Source organism: Pinus tabuliformis, chromosome 8, assembly GCF_031772625.1.
Source record: "Pinus tabuliformis cultivar Carrire ecotype Pingquan chromosome 8, CPIR1, whole genome shotgun sequence".
Lineage (NCBI taxonomy): Eukaryota > Viridiplantae > Streptophyta > Pinopsida > Pinales > Pinaceae > Pinus > Pinus tabuliformis.
The window spans coordinates 299,499,727-299,522,560 of NC_142294.1; the positions used below are offsets into that span (position 1 = coordinate 299,499,727).

The 22,834-nt window shown below is 37.9% G+C and overlaps 1 protein-coding gene across 1 annotated transcript in view; it reads right to left on the reverse strand.

The window, feature by feature from the left end:
- Positions 1-22,834, reverse strand: part of LOC149235307 (uncharacterized) — a 240,280-nt gene that overhangs the window by 197,214 nt on the left and 20,232 nt on the right. Inside the window, 1 exon segment of the mRNA XM_089372068.1 lies at positions 15,643-15,744. Within this exon segment, the coding sequence (XP_089228194.1) occupies positions 15,643-15,744 (102 nt within the window).

A 22,834-nucleotide genomic window follows, 5' to 3' on the forward strand; every position in this document is an offset into this window, starting at 1 on the left:
TTCTCAATAACCATCAACACATAAATCAAAGATGAGCATATAAAACCAGTGCCTTCAATATTGCTTCAAACTAATAAACACTTGCTCAAAAATTAAATGCTTCAAAGAGAAACACCAAGTAATCCTGCAAATCAAATGGATGTTAGAAAAGATGATATCAACTTGCAAGATATAAAATTACTCTTCAAGAAATGCTTTTCAAAATAGAACCATTCACGATTCTAAAGCATGTAACGAAGCAAATGTAAAATAACTTGCAATATGAGATGAGTTAAAACTTTACTTGCACAAAAGGATATTATACTTGCTGAAAGAGATATTTAAAAATAATCAATTCAAGACATTTTCATCATGACAAGCATATAAATAAATTGCAAGTAAAATACCTTGAAAGTAAAGTGAATTAAGATGAAATGCACTTAACTAAGGCTAGATGCAATTATCTTGATTGATTTTGAGCTACATGTCTATTATAAGTGAGAGATCTTCTTTTTGAACTCTTACCCAAGGGTAAAAATTGGGGTGCCTGTAAGGAAGAGGGGTTGAGGACATGAAGGTGTCATCAACGATGCCCTTTCCCTCAGCCTTACAAGCCAATGTGCGTCTTCAATCCTACAAGGGAACAAACCACTTCCATAACTGCAAAGTCATACACATTTACCTTACTTCGTACCATTTGGAAGAATTCTCTAAAAAAATATTTGCCCTATGATGTCTATTAATCAAGCTTATGCTTGGGGGTTAATTAAGTTGGAGATGCAAACTATGTTAAAATATCTAAATGAAATGCAAGTGACGTTTATTAGTGCTTTGCAAAAAAGAAATGGCTCAAGAAAATAAAAATATGTTCACAATAATATAACTTGAAAATTTTCGCTCAAAATCGTACAAGACATATAAACATAAGCTTCATAAGTAAATGAAATTGTAAATTGCTCCAAGAAAATGCCAATAAACAATAAACTTATAGCAATTGAAAATGACATGAAGCTAAGAGTGAATGCTTGCTTGTAAAGTGTGTTTTGAAAATAAATGAGCAAAACCACAAATGAGCCTATAGTGAGGCAAATTGTAAGGAAAGCAAATGTTAAACAACTAAATTAAACTTGCTACACAAATTGAGATACTTGCATGTAAGAAATGAGTAGCTCTAAAATGTCAACTTATACTTTCAAAGCAAAAATAAAATGTAAAGCATCAAACGAAAACTTGTAGCAAAATCTAACTTTAGAAAAGCAAAATGTGATAGTGAGGTTCTATTAATTTTAAACTATGAAAAATGAGCTAAAAAAGAAAGCTAGAAAAGTTGAAATGCAAAATTAATCCACCCACACAAAATCCTCCTTCTAAAGAAGGAGAAAGGATGTCTTGGGCAAGAACCCAAATTCCCACAAGAAAAAGAGATCTTTTATTATTTACAATGGAGTTAAAGCTTCTTAGAGGGCTGCCCAAAAGGTGAACGAAATTTGTACAAGATTGAGAGATGGAAATAGCTATAATATCCCTCCAAACAATAGCAACTTCAAAGGCCAAAGAAGTCTTTCTAAAATCAGAAAATTACAATCTCCACAAGGGGCCATGGCCTAGCCTTCTTTGCAGCTCATTCTAGCGTCCACGGCCTCATTGGAATAGATCTTGAATGCTTGAGAGGTCCTGAAAGAGATAGAGTCTTCAGTAGTCTATTCGCAAGGAACTTGTCTCAAAATTCCAACAATGTGTTACAAAACTAAGATAAGATTAGTGTAAAAAGAGCACGTAAGTATGATATAAAATAATATACAAAACCAAATCAAGTGATGGGAGTGAACCCCATCACTTACCTAGTTTGGCAAATGCTCTTAGATAGCTAAATAAATCAACGAAAACAAAAAGAATTAAGAGACTAAATTTATGAAGTATTTGCTTATGTCTAAGAAAATTCCTGCAAGAAACCACTTTATAAGATAAAACTATGGAAATTCAAATAACCAATAAGAGCTCCTTGGAGAATGTGTCAAGAGTGGGTTGGTCTCTCCAAAGACTTCCACTCACGCTTGATATTTGGTCCAACAAAATTTTACTCTACAAAATTGCAATCAAACATTAGTCCCATATAGATCTAGCAAATAAGAAATGATAAGAAAACTATAAATTCATTGAAAAATAGCTAGAGATTTCTACACCTAAAGCATATTCTTAAATCAATTGTGAATGCAAGATAGTTTTACATTAACAAATCTACAAGAACATATGAAAATAACATAAATCAAAGCATGAGCAAACGAAATTATACCAATAGTGAGTCAATCATCATACTCCAATGGAACAACAACTCATGAATGAACCCCAAAGTCTTTTATTGAAATTGAGAACAAGTGTACATAAAAGCAGAGTTTCCCTAAGCACAATAGCTCGTAACAATGATTACGTAGTGAGAGCCCATAGCACTATTATATAGAAGCTTTGGAGCCAATCCCAATGCAAATGGAAACAATCCCAAGACAAACAAATAACAATCCCAATGCTTCTACATGCAAATTCCAATTTCCCAAGTGGCCATTCGATTTCTTCTAGAGAGGCCTAAGCAATCCTTCATCTCAAGTGGAGTGGAGTGGTAGGAGACCACTCTCCACTTCATCTCAAACAAACTCAATCAAATCTACACCAAATACTCAACTCAACTTGAAACTGGAGCTATATTAAACAATTTATGTGATTTGTCTTTGGGAACTCGTGGTCCTTCTCCAAGAAATTCGATTTCCCTTTTTGTCACATATTTCTCCTTGACTCATGGTCCATGGTGGAGTCCACATCACTCTTCAACTCGATAATTCTCCACCTCATCTTTTCATCATTTAGCATGTGTGGATATTTATTTTCTCCAATTTATTTAATTGTTGGGCGAATTTATTGCCACATTTTCCACAAAACTTAGGAAAAGTGGGTTTTGAGGGCTTAGAACTTATTTTTTATCCCTCAAAGTGTGTCATCGTAGAAAGTTGAGGGTGTGAAATGTAATTTTGAGCACATATACCCCATGCAACTACTCTACGGATCACTTATGGCATTTTATTTTCAAATTTCCGCCCTACAAGAAATTTAAAATAACCCCTAGACCTAATCAAATTCCACGAAATTTTTTGTGTGATCTAGTAAGGTAATATACAATGACCCTAGACACGAGGACTCACCCAAGGCCTCACCATCAAGCAGCACTCCGACTTTTGGGGTTATGCTCAGAGGAAAAAACTCAATTAATTATTAAATTCTCGTAAGACCTAATAATTAACCAAGTGAAGAAAAACTCCTAGAGTAAACTCACTTGATGACAAGGTCCCAAGTTACCTAAGCCTGTTACATGACTCAACTCATCATACTAGCATCACTTTTACATCATCCCCGCAAGGCTTGTGGAATTTCAGTACAATAGAAAAAGATAAGAAGAAGTAGAGTTAAAAAACTCTGATGACATAGTGAACTCTGATGGAACATGAAGCTTTTGATACATCCTCGGACATGGAGTCTGCAAAATCTTTGGATACGCTTCAGTGGTCAACATCCGGTTCCACATGGGATTGCATGTCAGATAGGAAGTGATAGTATGCAAGAACCTTGAATCTGCATCCACCAACAAAAGACATATATCAGTAGCATTCATTCAAAATATCATCCTATAAAATCAAATACAGAAATGAGGAGTACATAAATGGAAATTTATTCTAAGAGCATAAATGACAACTTATTCAAGGAATGAAACTACTTAACCAAAATGACAAGGAATAAATTTAGAAATACAATACAAAGATGGCCAATGGCATCAGATGTCTTCGGTGAAATTCATCTTGAGAACCTGCCTACTCACAAGCAGATTCATAGGTTCCTTCTTTGATGTGCCCTGTCTAATTCTGACTATCTTGGGACTTTGACTTGCCCCAATATTAACCTGTTTGTGACCATCGAATATATCTATTACCACTCAAACTAGCAAGGGACCAAAGGGGGATTCCTAAAGGGTCAAATGCTAGACCAAGGGCAACAAATGGAGACTTAGCTCATTGTCACCTCAGCTAAGGCTCCCTACTATTTACTGACTTTCACCAATGGGTGAAGACCCGGTATATATGGAGTCACAAATGAAGGATAAATCAACAAATGGATAAAGCGTGACCCAAACAATCCCTTTCCAGAGAGAGTCAAGAATGGAGCTTGCTTGCTCTGTAAGTAAGGTACAATATCTTTTAGGAGAAGGATGCGAGGATTCGAGGGTTAAGTTTAGGCAGTATGACCTGTGAAAGAGTTTCATAATCCCTAAAATCCTTATTGAAATTGGTATCCCAAATGGTTCTTAAAGAATTGTCTTTCCAAAGGAGTGGGACCACATGGGACGAACTGGACCAAGCCTAGGTTAAGAGACAAGAATCTAGCAACCAATGATGTTGTTAACCCAAACAAGGAGGGGGTGGGAAGATTAAAGAAAGAATTTTTACTTGAAGGTGTCAAATTGATCCTATGAGGCACTAGCCTTGGGGATACCAAGGCAAAGTTTGATCTCGAAGCTAGGGCTTGGGTTATCTCCCAACTCCACTGTCAAAATGACTTCAAAATTGGAGGATGCCTTGAGGACACACCAGCACAGGAGAGGCTAGGAGATCGAACTTTTTGGAGGGCTAGTTTGTCAGGAAAATGATGCCCTAGGTGACCAAACTTGGCTAGACCTAGAAGAAGGTGAAAAAGAGTTACGTTTTGAGTGACCACCTCTTGGTAGATCAATGCCTTAATCTTGGGGGAATGGAGTCTATGATAAATATGAATGAGGACCTTGTTTCTTAGTCAAGGAGGCCTTAAAACTACCTCGCTTGCCTTCTAGGGCAAACGGAAGCAACCTTACAGCGTTATACTTCGCCTTGCAAAAGGTGATGGCTTATCAAGATGAATTCATTGATAGAATTATCCCTAGGAAATTTCATTCAAAATTACATGGCCCATACATTGAGAGATGTTATATAGAGACAAAATTCCACAATTTAAGCAGTAAATGCATGCAACAATTAGCCCTAAAAGTAGCGAAATGCTCAACCCAATGTATATGACAAAGTAAAACAAGAATAGCATTAAAAGCATGGAACATATCCAACCATCCACAATTTGACAATAGAGAAGCTCCAAGATAAGATAAACCAAATCCAAACATCAAAATTCATCCATAAAGCTCCAATTCATCCTCCAAGAAAAAGTGTGAAATTCTCAAGAGAGAGAAGAGATCCAATCCAAAGTGATGATGAGCAAATGAACTCATCTCACTTGTATTTATACACTAATGAGGAGTTCGAATTAGTCTCCTAGGCCTACATAAGCCCCAAAAATAAAATAATGTGCTAATAACCTAACTTTTGGTGACAAGCCCACCAAACTAGCTCACAAATGAAATAATAAGCCTCTTAAGAGGTCAGATGATAAATAATACATGTTGTAGAGCCCTCCAAGAGGCCTGATGAGGTCCATAGGTGCCATAATGAAAAATAGGACCCTCAAAAGTGATGGACAAGGGGTTAGCCCCTTCTTCTCCAAACAATAAACCTGTGGTGCTCACAGTGGGTGTGGGGGCACAATAATAACCTCATGGGTCTCCAAATGAGTCAGAGATGCTTGTAGATCATCTATAAGGGCTCTGATGATGGTGTAGGTGATGTTACATCATCATACAAATCTTGGGTCAGCTACCAAGTGCATAGTACATTTGTGGGGCCGGCTAGGCAAGGTGAACCAGGTGCATCTTCCTCGTCCAATAGGTGAATCTCGAGCAATCTATGAACATCCTTTGGGATCCATGGAGTGTTGTTTACTGTTGTGGAAGCCCATGGCTCCCATGTAGCCCTCTAGAGAGTTAGGACCCCATATAGGGAGACCAAACCCAAGATGGGGACCATCTGCAATCCTACATAAGATCCAATGTGTCCCCTAGCCTTCCAGTACAACAACTGATTAGAGAAATCGAGCAAATGAGCTTACCAACCATGGACCACAGATGGGGACTTCATAATGATCTGCCCTTCCATAATGGGCTTCGAGATGTGCCAATGTCTCCCAGACTCCAAATGGTGTTAACCAAGTATCCTATTAGGTGGTTTCTACTTCTAAAGGGGATAATATGTTCAAGGTACATCCTTTAAAAGGTGGTAGTATGTGATAGAGAGGTGAATGAAGTAGGGGATGAGAAGGGGCAACCCTGGGCCACAAGTTGGGGTACAAGGGTAGCTAATAAAGGAAAGCCCACACTTGGGTCTATAATGTAGAGGATGGGTCAAGGGGTAAAGAGCATGATGCATAAGATATAGCAATGAATACCCCATTTTAAGGTAGGGCGGTTCATTGCCCACTAGAGGTTGGGACAATCATGGGTTCCTATATGATAAAAGAGACTCATAGAACCTGTAGGAACTAGGGTGATGGCCATGATGATGGGGTAGAGCTCATGTATTGGCTTTTCCCCACTTGCTAAATTTGTTTTTCCCGACCATCTTTTGCATTTTGTGGTACATTTTCCTATTGAATGTGGCCAAATATGCTTTTATCTTTCTTTTTAGCTACATCAACCTCCGAGGCATCATTCCAAACCTGACCCAAGGTGTGGGCAAGGGGAAGGCACGAGCTACCCCATGTGGACCCAGTGGAGTAATGTGGACCCAAGCAAGAGAAAAGATGAATGGGGTAATAATGAGTGGAAACGAGGGAATATGAGCAAATAAGGGAGTGGAACCACGCAACCAAAATCGGGGTTTCCCAAAGGGGTCTACGAGACAAGAGCATAGACCTAACCCATTCTTTCCGCTGAATCCCCCCATTAATCCATGCCCAGAAGTGTCCATGTTAAGCAAACTACAATACTCAATTACCAAATGACAAGGCATACCTTTAGGCTTGGGAGGCCCGGCTTCAAACATATGATCATGGCAGATGGGTGAGGGACCACATGGTTGGCTCAAGCGGTGGAGAAATGGCACAACGAGCTACTTGGTGGCTGCAAGGGTTTGCTGGCTACCGACTGAGGCCCATATTGGAGAAAAAAATCTCTTAGGGATATCACCTAAAAATGGTGGGTAACAATACCAAGCCTCTTCCTTTTCCCTTTTTGACTATTGATTTGTTGAGGCTTCATCCTGCTAAAAAATGGTGATTCATTTTTTATGTCTTTTTTCTTTTTTGGCTTTTCTCTTTTCTTTTTGGTTAGTTGTGATGGCGATGATGATGCAATTACTATCAATCCCTCTACCTTGTCTTGAAAATGCTCTGATGGAAGATTCAAAGTACCCAAGTTTTTGGTGTTATGCCTAAATTCTTCATTTTGAATCTGCATTGTTGGGGGCGAGAAAATTTGTCAACACTAAATCACTTCCTGGCTTGTATGACCCATAAATAATCCCATTGTTGGGTTTCCTTGGATCCTCAACATGGTATCTTTGCTCTAATTCTCGATCAAGCCTGACAAAGGTATTATTGGGCATGGGGATAGTGGCATATGATAAGTCTAATTGAAACCTACCACCTAGATCTGATGCCCATTTCCTTGATAGGAGCATTCCCCATGCATCAAACACATCTATCACAACAATATCCTAAGTCATTATTTTGTCTGGATATGCAGCTAAGAAAACATGTAAATCTTTAACTATCCCACAAACTTCAATTCTTTTGGAATCCATTAAACATATGTTGTGATAGCGCCTAGATACCCTCAAGTTCAGTTGTTCCATGACTTTCTTGGTCATAACATTTTAAGAAGCCCGTAAATCTAGCATGCAGTTGTGTAACAGACGATCATTCACTATCAAAGAAACAAAAAATGGTTGATGATCTTCATTCCCCACATAAAAGTTCATACTTTTTAATATAATTTCTTTGCCTTCCTGTTCCTCAATAGGATTTTCTTCCCTTTGAGTAACTTCAATGGCACTTAGTAACTTTTCCCTTTGAGTAACTTCAATGGCACTTAGTAACTTTTCCCTTTGAGATGGTATCTTCAAAAGCTCTATCACCAAAATAGAAACCTTCGCATTATTCACCCAGTTGCCCAAGTCAAAATTTAATTCTGAAGTAGGAGGAGAAAATTTTATGTAATTATTCCAATTTTGAATATCCCTTCTCTAATAAGTCATCCCTTTGTGTTTTCCCATAAGCAAGGATCTACCCCGATGTAGGCTTTCCCCAAAAATCTTAGTGACATTATCAAAATTTGCAATCATATTATCAACCCCAAGATTATTAGGCCTATGGTCAATCTCTTGATTTATTTCAATGGTGTTAACTTGATCTTCCATGGAGAACATATTGATTTGACCACTTGTTCCCACATGTTCACCTCCTAACATGCCACTTTCCATGATTCTCTTCACATATGGGCATGTGGCCTCCTCATGAAACTCATCACATGGCCTACAATAAGGGGGAACTTGATCTACCATGTTGGTGGACTCCAATGGATTTGGAGGCCTATAATCTTGTGGAGGGCCCTTATTCTTTTGCCATCTATCATTTGGCCTAGGTTGGAATCTTTGCACTTGTGATCTTTCCATGGCCACCAACTTATTTTGCATGGCTTGCATTTCTTTACTGTGATTTGCTTCCATGCTTTTGATTAATTGGGTTAACTCCTTGATGGGATCCTTATCAACTTCCTTTGCTTCAACTTTCCATTTATGTTCATGAGATTCTGATGGCCCTCTAATCAAAATAGGAATTTCTGACTTTCCTGATTCATGCCTAGCCTTTTCCATCTTCAAGGCTTCAGTTTGAGTTGCACCTAGATTTGCAGGCTCTTAGTTGATAGGTAGTGTCAACATCAAAAGCATCCAAATATGAGCACAAAAGAAATTGTTCAGGAGGCTTAATTTCAGTAGGCATGCTTTTCACCAAATCATTAAATCTCTTATTAAATTCCTCCATGGTCTCATTCTCATTCTTCTTCATATTGCCAATAGCATTGATCAAGGGCCTATTCTCTTTCTTCTCTCCAAATTTTTCCATAAAAGCATATATGATAGCTTGCAAGGAGTCATAAGAGTTAGCAGGTTGCTCAGTGAACCAATCAAGAGCATCCTCTTCTAAAAACAGGACAGAACCTCATCTTTCCATCCTCATGGTTAGCAGTGTTACACCACTTGAAAATAATAACATTGAAATTCTTAACATGTGATGTAGCACTAATGACATTGCTACCTTGAAAGGAAGGCAGCTTTTCAATAGCCTTGTCATGGATATTGTGAGGATAGTCATTTATGTTAGTAAAATTACAAAGAGTAAAAAGATCATTCATAATGTTTGGCTCTACTTGTTCTTGAAAGAGCAAATGGATATCATAAATAGCCTCTTGCAAAAGATTAGCAAGAGTTTACTATGAAAGAGTCTATTTAACCTCTCTCTAAAAACCCTTTCAGGGTCGGGAGTGGGGCTAACTAGACTTCTTGGGTTTCTCTTAGTAGAAATTCTTGCAAAATTTGATTCAAGTGGAGTCCCCACTTAAGCAGGAATCTAACTCTAAAAATCCAATAATGCAAAAACCAAAAGTTAGTCGATTTCCAGGTACAAGAGGACTTGTCCCCAGCAACGGTGCCAAAAGAATTGTTGTTGTCGCCTTACACACACACCTAAATTAGTGAGAAAATCCCTTAACCCCACAAGGTGTGGTTAGTGGCAAAATCAAGAGATGAAGTTGTCACCTATTCCCAACTTCTCTATTTAAGCTCTCTCCTAGGCAACCTAAGGGGGGTCACTAATGAAAAGCTAAGTTAAAAGTGATGTGAAGTTTCTAAGAGATGTTAAAGTCAATTGGATCACTTTAAGATTATGAGCAAGTTCAACAAGTATGATAAGCAATATGAAATGAAATATATTCTCGATAACCATCAACACATAAATAAAATATGAGCATATAAAACCAGTGCCTTCAATATTGCTTCAAAATAATAAACACTTGCTCAAAAATTAAATTCTTCAAAGAGAAACACCAAGTAATCCTGTAAATCAAATGGATGTTAGAGAAGATAATAACAACTTGCAAGATATAAAATTGCTCTTAAAGAAATGCTTTTCAAAAGATAACCATTCATGATTCTAAAGCATGTAAAGAAGCAAATGTAAAATAAATTGCAATATGAGATGAGTTAAAACCTTACTTGCACAAAAGGATATTATACTTGCTCAATGAGATACTTTAAAATGATCAATTCAAGACATTTTCATCATGACAAGCATATAAATAAATTGCAAGTAAAATACTATGAAAGTAAAATGAATTAAGATGAAATGCACTTAACTAAGGTTACATGCAATTATCTTGATTGATTTTAAGCTAAATGCCTATTCTATGTGAGAGATATTCTTTTTGAACCCTTGCCAAAGGGTAAAAATTAGGGTGACTGTAAGGAACAGGGGCTGAGGACACGAAGGTGTCGTTAACGATAACCTTCCCCTCAACCTTATGAGCCAGTGTGTCCCTTTATTTCTACAAGGGGGCAAGCCACCTCCATAACTGCAAAGTCACACACCTTTACCTTACTTCGTACCAATTGTTAGAAATCTCTAAGAAAATCTTTACCCTATGATGTCTATCAACCAAGTTTATGCATGTTTGGAGGTTAATTAAGTTAGAATTGCAAGCTATGTTAAAATGCCTAAATGAAATGCAAGTAAGTTTATTACTGCTTTGGAAAAAGGAAATGCCTCAAGAAAATGGAAATATGCTCACAATGATATAACTTGAAAAATTTCTCTCAAAATCATACAAGACATATGAACATAAGCTTCATAAGTAAATGAAATTGTAAATTGCTCCAAGTAAATACCAATAAACAATAAACTTATAGCAATAGAAAATGAGATGAAGCTTAAGAGTGAATGCTTGCTTGTAAAGAGTGTTTTGAAAATAAATGAGCAAAACCACAAATGAGCCTATAGTGATGCAAATTGTAAAGAGAGCAAATGTTAAACAACTAAATTAAACTTGCTACACAAATTGAGATACTTGCATGTAAGAAATGAGTTGCTCTAAAATATCAACTTGTACTTTCAAAGCAAAATAGAATGCAAAAAATCAAATGAAAACTTGTAGCAAAATCTAACTTTAGAAAAACAAAATGTGAAAGTGAGGTTCTGTTAATTTTAAACTATGCAAAATGAGCTAAAAAGGAAAGCTAGAAAAGATGAAATGCAAAATTAATCAACCCACACAAAATCCTCCTTCTAAATAAAGAGAAAGGATGCCTTGGGCATGAACCCAAGCTCCCACAAGAAAAAGAGATCTTTTATTATGATATTACAATGGAGTTAAAGCATCTTAGAGGGCTGCCCAAAAGGTGAAGGGAATTTGTACAAGATCGAGAGTTGGAAATAGCTATAATATCCCTCCAAACAATAGCAACCTCAAAAGCCAAAGAAGTCTTTCTAAAATCATAAAATTACAATCTCCACAAGGAGACATAGCCTAGCCTTCTTTGCAGCTCCTTCTAGTGTCCACGACCTCCTTAGAATAGACCTTGAATGCTTGAGAGGTCTTGCAAGAGAGGTAGTTAGAGTTTTCAATAGTTTTTCCCCAAGGCATTTGTCTCAAAACTCCAACTATGGGTTGCAAAACTAAGACAAGATTAATGTAAAAAGAGCATGTAAGTATGATACAAAATGACATACAAAACCAAATCAAGTGATGAGAGTGAACCCCATCACTTGCCTGGTTTGGGAAATGCTCTTAAATAGCTAAATAAATCAATGAAAAAACAAATTATTTTTTTTAAGAGACTAAATTTATGAAGTATTTGTTTGTATACTATAGAAATTCAAAAAACCCCTGCAAGAAACCACTTTCTAAGATAAAACTATGGAAATTCAAAGAACCAATGAGATCCTTGGAGAATGTGTCAAAAGTGGGTTGGTTTCTACAAAGACTTCCCATCACGCTTGATAATTGATCCAACAAGATTTTCCTCTACAAAACATCAATCAAACATTAGTCCCATATAAATCTAACAAATAAGCAATGATAAGAAAACTCTAGAAATTTATTGGAAAATAGCTAGATATTTCTACACCTATAACATATTCTTAAATCAATTGCCAATGCAAGATAGCTTTACATAAACAAATCTACATGAGCATATGAAAATAACATAAATCAAAATATGACCAAACGAAATTATACCAATAGTGAGTCAATCATCATACTCCAATGGAACAACTCATGAATGAACCCCAAAGTCTTTTATTGCAAATGAGAACAAGTGTATATACGAGCAGAGCTTCCCCAAGCACAATAACTCGTAACAATGATTACATAGTAAAAGCCCATAGCTCTATTATATAGAAGCTTGGGAGCCAATCCCAAGGTAAATGGTGACAATCCCAAGACAAACAGGTGACAATCTCAATGTTTTTACATGTAGATTCGAATTTCCCAAGTGGCCATTCGATTTCCTCTAAAGAGGCCCACACAATCCTTGAAGATAACTCATTGGAGTGAGAGAGGGACATGTGGTTGCGTGAAGTGGAGTGGTAGGAGACCACTCTCCACTTCATCTCAAGCAAACTCAATCAAATCTCCAATTTATGTTTGGGAACTCGTGGTCCTTCTCCAAGAAATTCGATTTCCCCTTGTCACATGTTTCTCCTTGATTCTTGGTCCATGGTGGAGTCCACATCACTCTTTAACTCCTTGATAATTTTCCACATCATTTAACATGTGTGGATATTTATTTTGTCCAATTTATTTAATTGTTGGGCTAATTTATTGCCACATTTTCCACAAAACTTAGGAAAAATGGGTTTTAACGTTCTAGAACTTATTTTTTACCCCTCAAAGTGTGTCATAGTAGAAATTTGAGGGTGAGAGATGTACTTTTGAGCACACATACCCCATACAGCTTCTCTAAACATCACTTATTACATTTTATTTTCAGAATTTATTCAAATTTCCACCATGCAGAAAATTTTAAAATAACCCCTAAACCTAATCAAATTCCACGAAATTTTTTGTGTGATCTAGTATGGTAATATACAATGACCCTAGACACTAGGACTCACCCAAGCCCTCACCATCAAGCCACACTTCGGCTTTGGGGTTTATGCTTGGAGGAAAAAACTCAATTAATTATTAAATCCTCGTAAGGACCTAATAATTAACCAAGTGAAAAAAACCTCCCAGAGTAAACTCATTTGATGACAAGGTCTCAAGCTACCTAGGCTTGTTACATGACTCAACTCATCATACTAGCATCACTTTTACATCGTCCCCGCAAGGCTTGTGGAATTTAAGTACAACAGAAAAATATGAGAAGAAGAAGTACAGTTAAAAAACTTTGATGACATAGTGAACTCTGATGGAACATGAAGCTTTTGATACATCCTCAAGCATGGAGCCTTCAAAAATCTTTGGGTACACTTCAGTAGTCAACGGGGCATTTCCAATTTTACACTGTGTGTTGGGTAAGCTTTCGCTGGGACCTTCTTGTAAGGCAGAATTGTCAAGACAGACAATATACTGTCTCTAAAAATAGATGCAAAGGAGATATAAAATGCATGATTAGATTCAGGAAATGAAAATGAAAAGGAAAGCGCAAAGAACATGCATCATGCATGGAAAACATATAAGCTACTGCAAGTCCGATAAAAATAGGATAACAGCTAACCTGTGATTAAATTGAGGAGAATGATAAAATTTTACGCAACGCATAATTCTAAAGAACCTAAATAAATATTGGATTCTATTTTGCACTTATTCTTTATGAACGTTAAAATTTATTTTGCATTATGCCACAAAACAGTCTCCCACTTCTATAAAGTTTCAATGTAAGCGACGTGCGTCAGTATACTCACCCAAGCCATGCTCACTGCTGACTTCCTATTCCGAGCTTACTTCTTCTTTATTATAAATGGAATGGTGCAAAGTGGAGTAAAGGCACGGCTAAATAAACCACCACACATGACGAAATAAACCACGACGCGAAATTAACCTAAAATTCGTTGTCACCGAGTCTAGTTATGAAAATCGCCGAGTCGCCAAAATCACAATTAATCTTTGAGTCATGAGTCAAACTCGCGTTGACCACGAGCTAAACTCGGCCAACGCGAGTTTAACACACCCAAATTTAACTGTGATCATTTGCCAACCAATACGAGTCAGACTCTTGATTAATCGCGATCACTTGGAGTGTCTTGTTTCACTAATATATATTTAAATTTTCATATTTTTAGTATGTCAAATTTAATGCCGCATTTTATGGCCAAAATTTTATCTGTTGAACTTTATTCAAACTTCAAAGTCGCTGAACACGAACACAAACGCAGTGACTTAGGCTAAGAGTTAACCTAGATGGAGGAGTTGAGAATTGAGTGACAGCCTCAATTCGAGACTCGCCCCCGAGGCCACACCAAGTGGAGTTAGAGATTTTCTCCATGATAATCTTAGGTGTGGATTTAGGTGGCAGCAAACAGCCAGGGACCATGAGCTAAAGGAGCATGTCCAAGTAAGTAGTTTGTTGGTTGATGATTTATGATGAGACTGGTTAAGCCCTAGGACAATGGTTTGAAGAGACTAAACAGCTATAAGTATTTATGTATTTGTTGTATTGTGCTGAGGTATAGATCATATTTATGCTTGGGCTGCCACATCAAATGCTACAAATATATCTCTATTTTCAGATCTGTTCATACATATTTTGGTGGACTGTTTCGACATTAGAGAAGGGCCGAAGGCTATTACGGAGAAGTATTCATGCCCTCTTTTCCCCATGATGTAATAAATGCTCTTAAAGAAGATTAAGGCCGTTGTTCATTATCATTTGATGACTGCTGCTAATCTCTCTACTTTATTCATTGCATTATGTACTGGCTGGTTTTGAATCGGTGATGGCATGGCATCTTAATGAGCACATCATATAGTTCGTTGTATCAATATGATTGATTTAGAGATGCTTATGTAACATAGATTATTGTTTCCCATTTGCATCATAAGCTTCTTTGACACCATTTGCCCAAAGGAAAAGACACTCAATCTCGCTTGTCTTCTCTCTTCAAAAAAAGATCATTAAACACACAAATCACTAATCAATTTTAAAATGTGTGCTAATAGATAGATTAGTGACTTGATCTTAGGGAAAGTTGAAACCTCCCATGTGATGTAGAAGAAACAGTTGAATGTGAGAGAAGTGGCAGTGGGTGGTACTTCTAAGCTGCCCTAGGATTCGTTCTTCGACCACTTGGACTTATCTTGTGTGCAAATCCAAGAGGCGACAGTACATACTACACACAATGAACATACAAAAGCTCCTTTCATAGTTCAGCTCAGTTGACTCTTCGACAATAAAGTGGTGCTATAAATTAGCTGTGCAGAGTAGGTCCAAGAGGTCTTTGTTGGTTACAGATGCAAAAACAAATGTATGCTTCTGCTTATTCTGAACTTATTGTCATTTTGACTCGAATAAATAGCTAATATCTCAATCTTTTTTACCTATATGATTTTCTGTATAATATAAATATAATTATAAAAATTAAAGATGCTGACAATGTCCCATTTTTATCCTTAAAAAAAAAGTATTGACATATGCTGTGGAGTTTTGGAAATTGCATACCAAAAATGAGCTGCTTGGGGCAGTGGAAAGATCCAACTCATTTGTTACTTACGTGATGTATATCAATAGAATCCAGGAATTTCTCAAATGAATAAAGCCATTCTTGATGACTAGATATAGGTGGCGCATCTGCAGCAATTACCCGATAACCCTGCTGTCAAGAAATGCAAATGGCAATCAAATGAGTAAGGGATTTGCAATGCAGACACCTTTTTTATTTGAACCAAATCATACATCTTTATACTGAAAATCTCAGTAAATTACAAAATGCTCAACACTAATAATCAAAGCAAGTGTTAGTATAACCCTACTATAATCCGAGTTGACAGTATTTCATTCCAAGTGGGCACTGTCTAATACTAGCCTTGGTACTGACTGCATAGCAAAAAAGAACCCTCAGGTATATTATTAGATTACTTCATGGAACCCAAACAGAATTTGCATCTCTAATGGTTTCCCTGTTCTCCACCTTAAAAAATTGGAATGTGCATTGATATACAATGTGACTCGATGGCAACTGAGAGGAAAACGTGGAAATGAAAATAGAACTGAAGTACATCAATAATATAGTTAGACACGAAGATTAAGAACCGAATTGCCTCAATAAAATAGTTATGCTTCAAGATATTGACCTGTGGCGAGATCTTAAAAGTCACTTAAGATGCTTTTTTTCATACGAAAGGGAGATTTATATTATTTTTCCTCTACTAAGATAAATTCACATATACGTTGAATTTTACATTTATATCAGCTCTTCAATTTGACAGGATGCTTCAAACCAAAGTTGCATGGCAACTATTCCCAGGGCTTGGGGAGCCTGGGAATAGTTTCCCTGCTCTTGGTAGTTTCAGAGTACAGGCCTACATTAGGGTAGCTACACTAGGGTATGGCATCATCTTTTGTACATACCTGGGATAGAAGTGTAGGCTTGCAAATGCAGTATTGAACATAGAATGGAGATGACTAAGTTCACATGAGTTCCCTGAGAACCACCAAAGCCAACATTGATATCAGCACTTCATCCCCATATAAGAAAGCAAGACTTGGAGATCCTTCCCAATCTAGACATGGTTCTGTCAATGAACAAAGTCACAACCAATCTGAATCTGTTGTCGTGGGGGTTCTAGCACTAAGAGGAGGCTTGGTGCAAATGAATCCATTCAAATAAAGATAAAATAAGATAGTTTTATTAATATCCAACAAATGACCACAAAAAGTGTTGATTTTGTAGCCTCTGAAGGTCTTCTACATTGGCTTGGTGTTTTAGTATGTAGAAGATATATGATTGCATCCTTAGGTGCTTGCTTGGTGGAATAAGTGATTTTATGATTTCTTTTTCTAAGGTTGACTTAAGAAAGATACAATAAATAATTTAATTAGTTATTGTGGACCATTAGGCAAAAGTTCTAAAGATAAATACTTAAATTATTTAAGTGACTTCGATATAATTTCAACAATTGATCTCCAATGAGGCTTAGGATTTAATCCTAGACATTGATCTCTTAGGAGATTAGGGTTAGGCATTTTGGCGTAATGAAATTATAAAATAAGCCTAAGGGAGAGGTGAAGACACATTATGTTGAGGAAGTGATTTTCTCAAAAGTGAAAGGCTCGATTTGAATAAGGAAAATAAGGAGAAATTGCAGCGAGGATTTCAGGAAGAAATTCAAGAGGCAGAGTACAACAGCCAAGAGGCTAATTTTGGAGGAGGGCCGAATTGTTGAAGTTTGTAGCTATGGTCGGTCTTCATAATGTACCATTTGTACTTGTAATGATGAAATATAAATCATATTTGTAAAAGAAAAAATTATATAAAGCATGATCTTCATGCTTGCAAGAAAAAGAAATTATTTATTGGATTTTATTATGAAAAGCGGGAAAATTGAAAATTTGAATTTTTGTATTTGCCACCACAAGTGACCAATTCAACCCTCCAAGAGACTCTTAATTTTCCACTGTTCTATGCTGAAACAATCACTTTATAACAATTATTCTTCCAATAACAATCAATTATCCAATTCAATTTCAAATTTTCAACTATCCAATGATAGTAAGCAATTGTAGATAGAACAATAAGCCACATGTTCAATAGAAGACAGCTAAGAACAATAGAGACACAAGGTTTTGGTCAAAGACCAGGGAAAAACTCCACAAGGGGGAAAACCATTTCCAAATTTTTCTTCTATTAGATTGTCATCAAATGTTTAGCAGAGATATACATAGTCCAAGTACATCAACAAGTCAAAGGTCAAATCCTTGACTATTCAAACCAACCATCCAATATCCAATCAAATATGAGCCCAAAATTCAAATCTGATCAAAAGTCAAATTTGCAATTTCTGGTCAAAGTCAACAGCAGTCAACATTGCCCTAACTAGTCAATTTTTAATGGTCAAAGAGTACCAAAAAAGTTTGGTCAAGGCAGTAAATAATTCGGCCTCCTTTCCTTAGTCAAACTCAGTCAAAACAGTCACAAAATCTGACTTCAAATTTGGTCAACACACCAAGTCAACCTGCAGTCAACCCTGCCTCAGATCTATAGTCAACTCTTGTCAAAGTGCCCAGAAAATCTCAGCCTTCTCTCTCTTGAATTCGGCCTCCAAGAACAGATCCAAATTCAAAGTCAAACCAAGCCCAAAAACCCAAAAGTCAACATTGGTCAAAGGTGCCAAAACAAAAAGTCAACGCAGTCAACAGAATACTCTCTCTCCTCTTCACACGTGTGAGCTCGGACCTGTAATTTTCAAAGATAATCGAACCAAATGAAGAAGGATGAATGTGTGATGTGATGCCTCCAAGCAATGCCAAGTGTGGTCTATTTATATGTGGTCTTCAGGGTCGAATTTCCTCCTTTAGGCCTACTTGAACATTTTGGTGTGACATGGTCCAGCATTAAAATAATAATTTCCCATGTGCAAATTAAATTCTTCCAAGGGCTAATAGGTTCTTCTCAGGGTGAGGAAGCCTTCGCAAAAGAGGGAATTTCTCCCTGAGTTGCGAAATTTCAACACTCCCTCTCAGCTAGGAAGAAATTTCCGACTACGTCATAAATCTCGACTCAGACGTCACTTCATTATCATCATTGTGCCATATCATATCTCATCCCTGCTCATCTGTTGAACATTCTCAATCTAAAGAAAAAGAATCATCATAGGGGAGACCCATCTGCCACCCCATATCCAATGACAATGGGCAAGATACAACTTACCATGAGAAGTAAGGATCACAACCATCGCAATATCCAATGACATTAAGCGAGATACCACTTACCATGAAAGGTAAGGATCACAACCATCCTATTGTCCGCTAATCTTCCCACCTTGACCTTTAAGAATCAAGTTGTAGAACACTTTCATCCCATCACTTGGGAGAGATACCACTTACCATGAAAGGTAACGATCACACACCCCCAAGTATCCTCACCTATTGGCTAGATGGGTGGCAATTCCTACAAGCTCAGCTTGTGGGTAGGATGCATACTAGGGTATACTTTGCTAGACCTAATAAGGGGAGATACCCAACTTGTCATAAAAGACAAGAATCACACACACCCTATAGTGACAATAGGGGAGATACCCAACCTACCACAAAAGGTAGGAATAACACACACCTATTGTCCAGAGATCCCTCGACCCCAAGAACTCTTCAGCTCAATTCCCTCCCTAGGAGCTCAAACAGGGGGGAAGAGCATAGCTCAATGTTCTCGACCAGTCGTGACCCTTACCCGAGAAGGTCACATCCATTAGTCCAAGTTGCTATCTGAAGACCAAGAACTTTCCTTTCGGTAAAACCTTGGTAAGAATGTGTTGATTTGTGATAGCATCAGATGTGCTCTAGCCATGAAAATTGGTGGAGAGGCTAAAGCACATGAGATCTCCAAGACCCATAAATGGTTTGGGCAAATTCTAACCAGTTTGGATATTAAAATAATTAATATTTTTAATGGAGTTCCTAAGTCTAAACTTAGGAAAAATAAAATATTAATGGGTATTAATATAAATCTAGGTTAAAAGGTTGCAAAAGTCATGGATCAAGCCAAATCTAATCTTAGTCGTTGATTAGTAATTTAATCTTGGTCGTTGAAGGGAAAACAAGAAAAGTATAAGAAAAGGCTTGAGGGTCAGTTGGAGAACACACTGAGGGAGACCAGTCAGTTCGATTTCTGGAGCGGGGTTAGCTGAGAAATTCGAACTAGTGGTCTGGAGAGCAGCAAGAGGCAGCAGGTATGGAACAGAGAGTCGGGAACAGCACCAGAAGACCAGCGCAGAGGTTGGAGAGGCAGACGCAAAGCCTCTCAGGGAGACACAGAGGCAGCAGACTGCGCAGTCACTGGAGGGCCTATGTGGATGATGCAGAGAGGCCCAGTGCTAACGCAAAGAGGCAGGAGCTAATGCAGAGGGTCTGGGAGCTACGCAGAGGCCAGCAAGCCTGACATTGAGACTGGGAGGAGTGTTGGAGAATTTTTTCTCTGTTGGATAAGCCAGTTTGGCACCAGTTGTACTGAAGAATTGTTAAATAATAAAATCCTCCTCTGCTGCACCGTTTTCCCACATTGGGTTTTTCCGAGGACAATTGTCCAAAATATCTGTGTTGATGTGTTGATTCTTGTGCACGTTTTGTTTCTGTATTATGGTGTGATATCTGCAGCAGAATTTATTTTAATGTTTACTGAAGGGTTTTCATAAATAACTTATTGAGAAATAAGTAGGTAAAATAAATCAGTTGTTGCAGTGATAGAATTTTCACATGGTATCAGAGCAAGTAATCAGAGACAGGTAGCGAAAATCAATTATGGGTCGAGACCATGATGCAGAGGCATCTACGTCAAGAGATTTGCATAGATTTTCGAAAAAATTGCACAAGAGACAGTAATTTCGATTTCTCCATGACGGCTACCAGGCTAGAAGAAGTGGCTTGTGTGACTAGCTTTGCATCATCAGAGGTATGGTATATAGACAGTGGAGCCTCTTGGCATATGACGGGAATCCGGAAATGTTTCTCAGATTATCAAGAGGAGAGGATGAACTTTCAGATCACCATGGGGAACAAGGCAAAGTGTACTCCAATAGGGAGGGGTACTATAGTTTTTCAAACAAAAACGGGAGAGTGGGTCTGTGTTACCAATGTGTTGCGTGTACCAGGATTGGGGATGAACTTACTTTTCGTGTCGCAACTTCAAGGCAAAGGCTATGACGTTTTCTTCATCAAGGAGAAAGTATACGTCAAACACCCGAGCTAGAAAAAGAAAGTGCAGATCGAGACCAAAAGTAACAGGTTGTACAGACTACAACTAGAATCACCAATGGCACTAATAGGCAGTCATGGAGACAAGGATTTGAACGAACTATGGCATAAAAGAATGGGACATTTGAACCATTGGGCTCTGAGAATTCTCAGGAATACTGTAATAGGAGTTCCAGATCTTAGTACGAAACAAGATGATGTATGCAGAGGATGTGCTCTGGGAGAGTATGCTAAAGCAACATTTCCTAGAAGTAAAAACAGGGCCAAGAGTGTCCTAGGATTGATACACTCAGATATCTGCAAACCTATGTCCACTAAAGCTCTTAGTGGTGTCAAGTACTTCCTTACCTTCAATGATGACCACTCAAGGAAAACTTGGATTTATTTTCTGAAAACCAAGGACGAGATTTTCTGTCAATTCAAAGAGTTCAAGGCTCTAGTGGAGAATCTGGCTGGGAAGAAAATAAAAGTTTTGCGCTCAGATAATGGTGGAGAGTATGTCAATAAGGACTTCATTGATTTTTGCGCTAAGGAGGGGCATCAGAAGAGAGTGGACAGCTCTTACAATCTGGAGCAGAATGGAGTCGCAGAAAGGAAGAACAAGACTATCGTAGAAGCAGCTAGAGCCATGATGTATGATCAAGATATGCCAAAATTCCTGTGGGAAAAAGCATGCAACATAGCAGTCTATGTTCAGAATAGAACTCCTCATCGGGCATTGGGCAATATTACTCTAGAGAAAGTCTTCACAGGGAAGTTGCCTAAAGTCAGCCATTTCAAGATATTTGGGAGCTTAGCATATTGCCGCATACCCGAGGAAAAGAGGAAGAAGTTGGATCAAACTACAGAAAAAGGATATCTAGTGGGATATAGCAAGAACACTAAAGCAAACAAATTCTATCTTCCAAGAAGCAAGAAGGTAGCAGTTCGACGAGATGTGAAGTTCATGGAGGACAGGGCTTTCAGAAAATCTCGAGAAATGCCTTTTGAGGAGCAGTCAAAAGACGAGTCGTTGGTCAAACCTCTTCAACCAACGAAAGTAAAGAATTCTTCCTCAGAATAGGAAGAATCACAGGAGGAGGAGGAGGAGCTAACAAAAGCACCTACTGACAGAGGAAGAACGAACAGGGAACTTCGTCAGATTCTATGAGATGCAAAGGATTTCATCGATGCACGTAGGAACAATAAGAGGGAGCGAAAACAGCTAGATAGATAGCAGGCATTAGTAGCTCAGGGTGGGGAGCCTGCTAGTTTTCAGGAGGTTGCTCAACATCAGGTTTGGTTGGATGCGATGGTAGAGGAGTACAACTCCATAATGGTGAATGATGTCTAGGAGGTAGTGCCAAGGCTTTAAGACAAATCAATGGTAGGTTCGAGATTGATCTACAAAATTAAATACACTGCAGAAGGCAATGTGGAAAAATACAAAGCCAAGTTTGTGGCTAAGGGGTATGCTCAGAAGGAAGGAATTGACTACGAATAGACCTTCGCCCCAGTAGCCAGGTAAACATCTATTAGAACTATGATATCTCTAGCAGCACAAATGGGATGAGAGATTCATCAGAAGAGGCAAACATTGAACAGCCAAAAGGCTTTGAGACACATGAGAAGAAGTCTCCTGTATGTAGATTGAAGAAAGCCTTGTATGGGCTAAAACAGGGACCTAGAGGATGGTATGGTCAAATTGATGGCTACTTGCAGAAGATGGGATTTGTCAAGAGTGACGCAGATCCAAATCTCTACTATCTGGTTGTAGAGAATGAGCCTCTAATCCTAGTATTACATGTGGACGATCTCTTCCTGATAGGATCATCCAGGCTCATCGAGGACTGCAAGAAGAATCTAGCCACAGAATTTGACATGAAGGATTTGGGACAGATGCATTATTTCCTGAGGTTGGAAGTTTGGCAGCAAAAGGGGGAGATCTTTTTTGGACAAGGGAGATATGATATGGATATTCTGAAGAGATTCAGGATGGAGGATTGTAGACCCATGGCTAC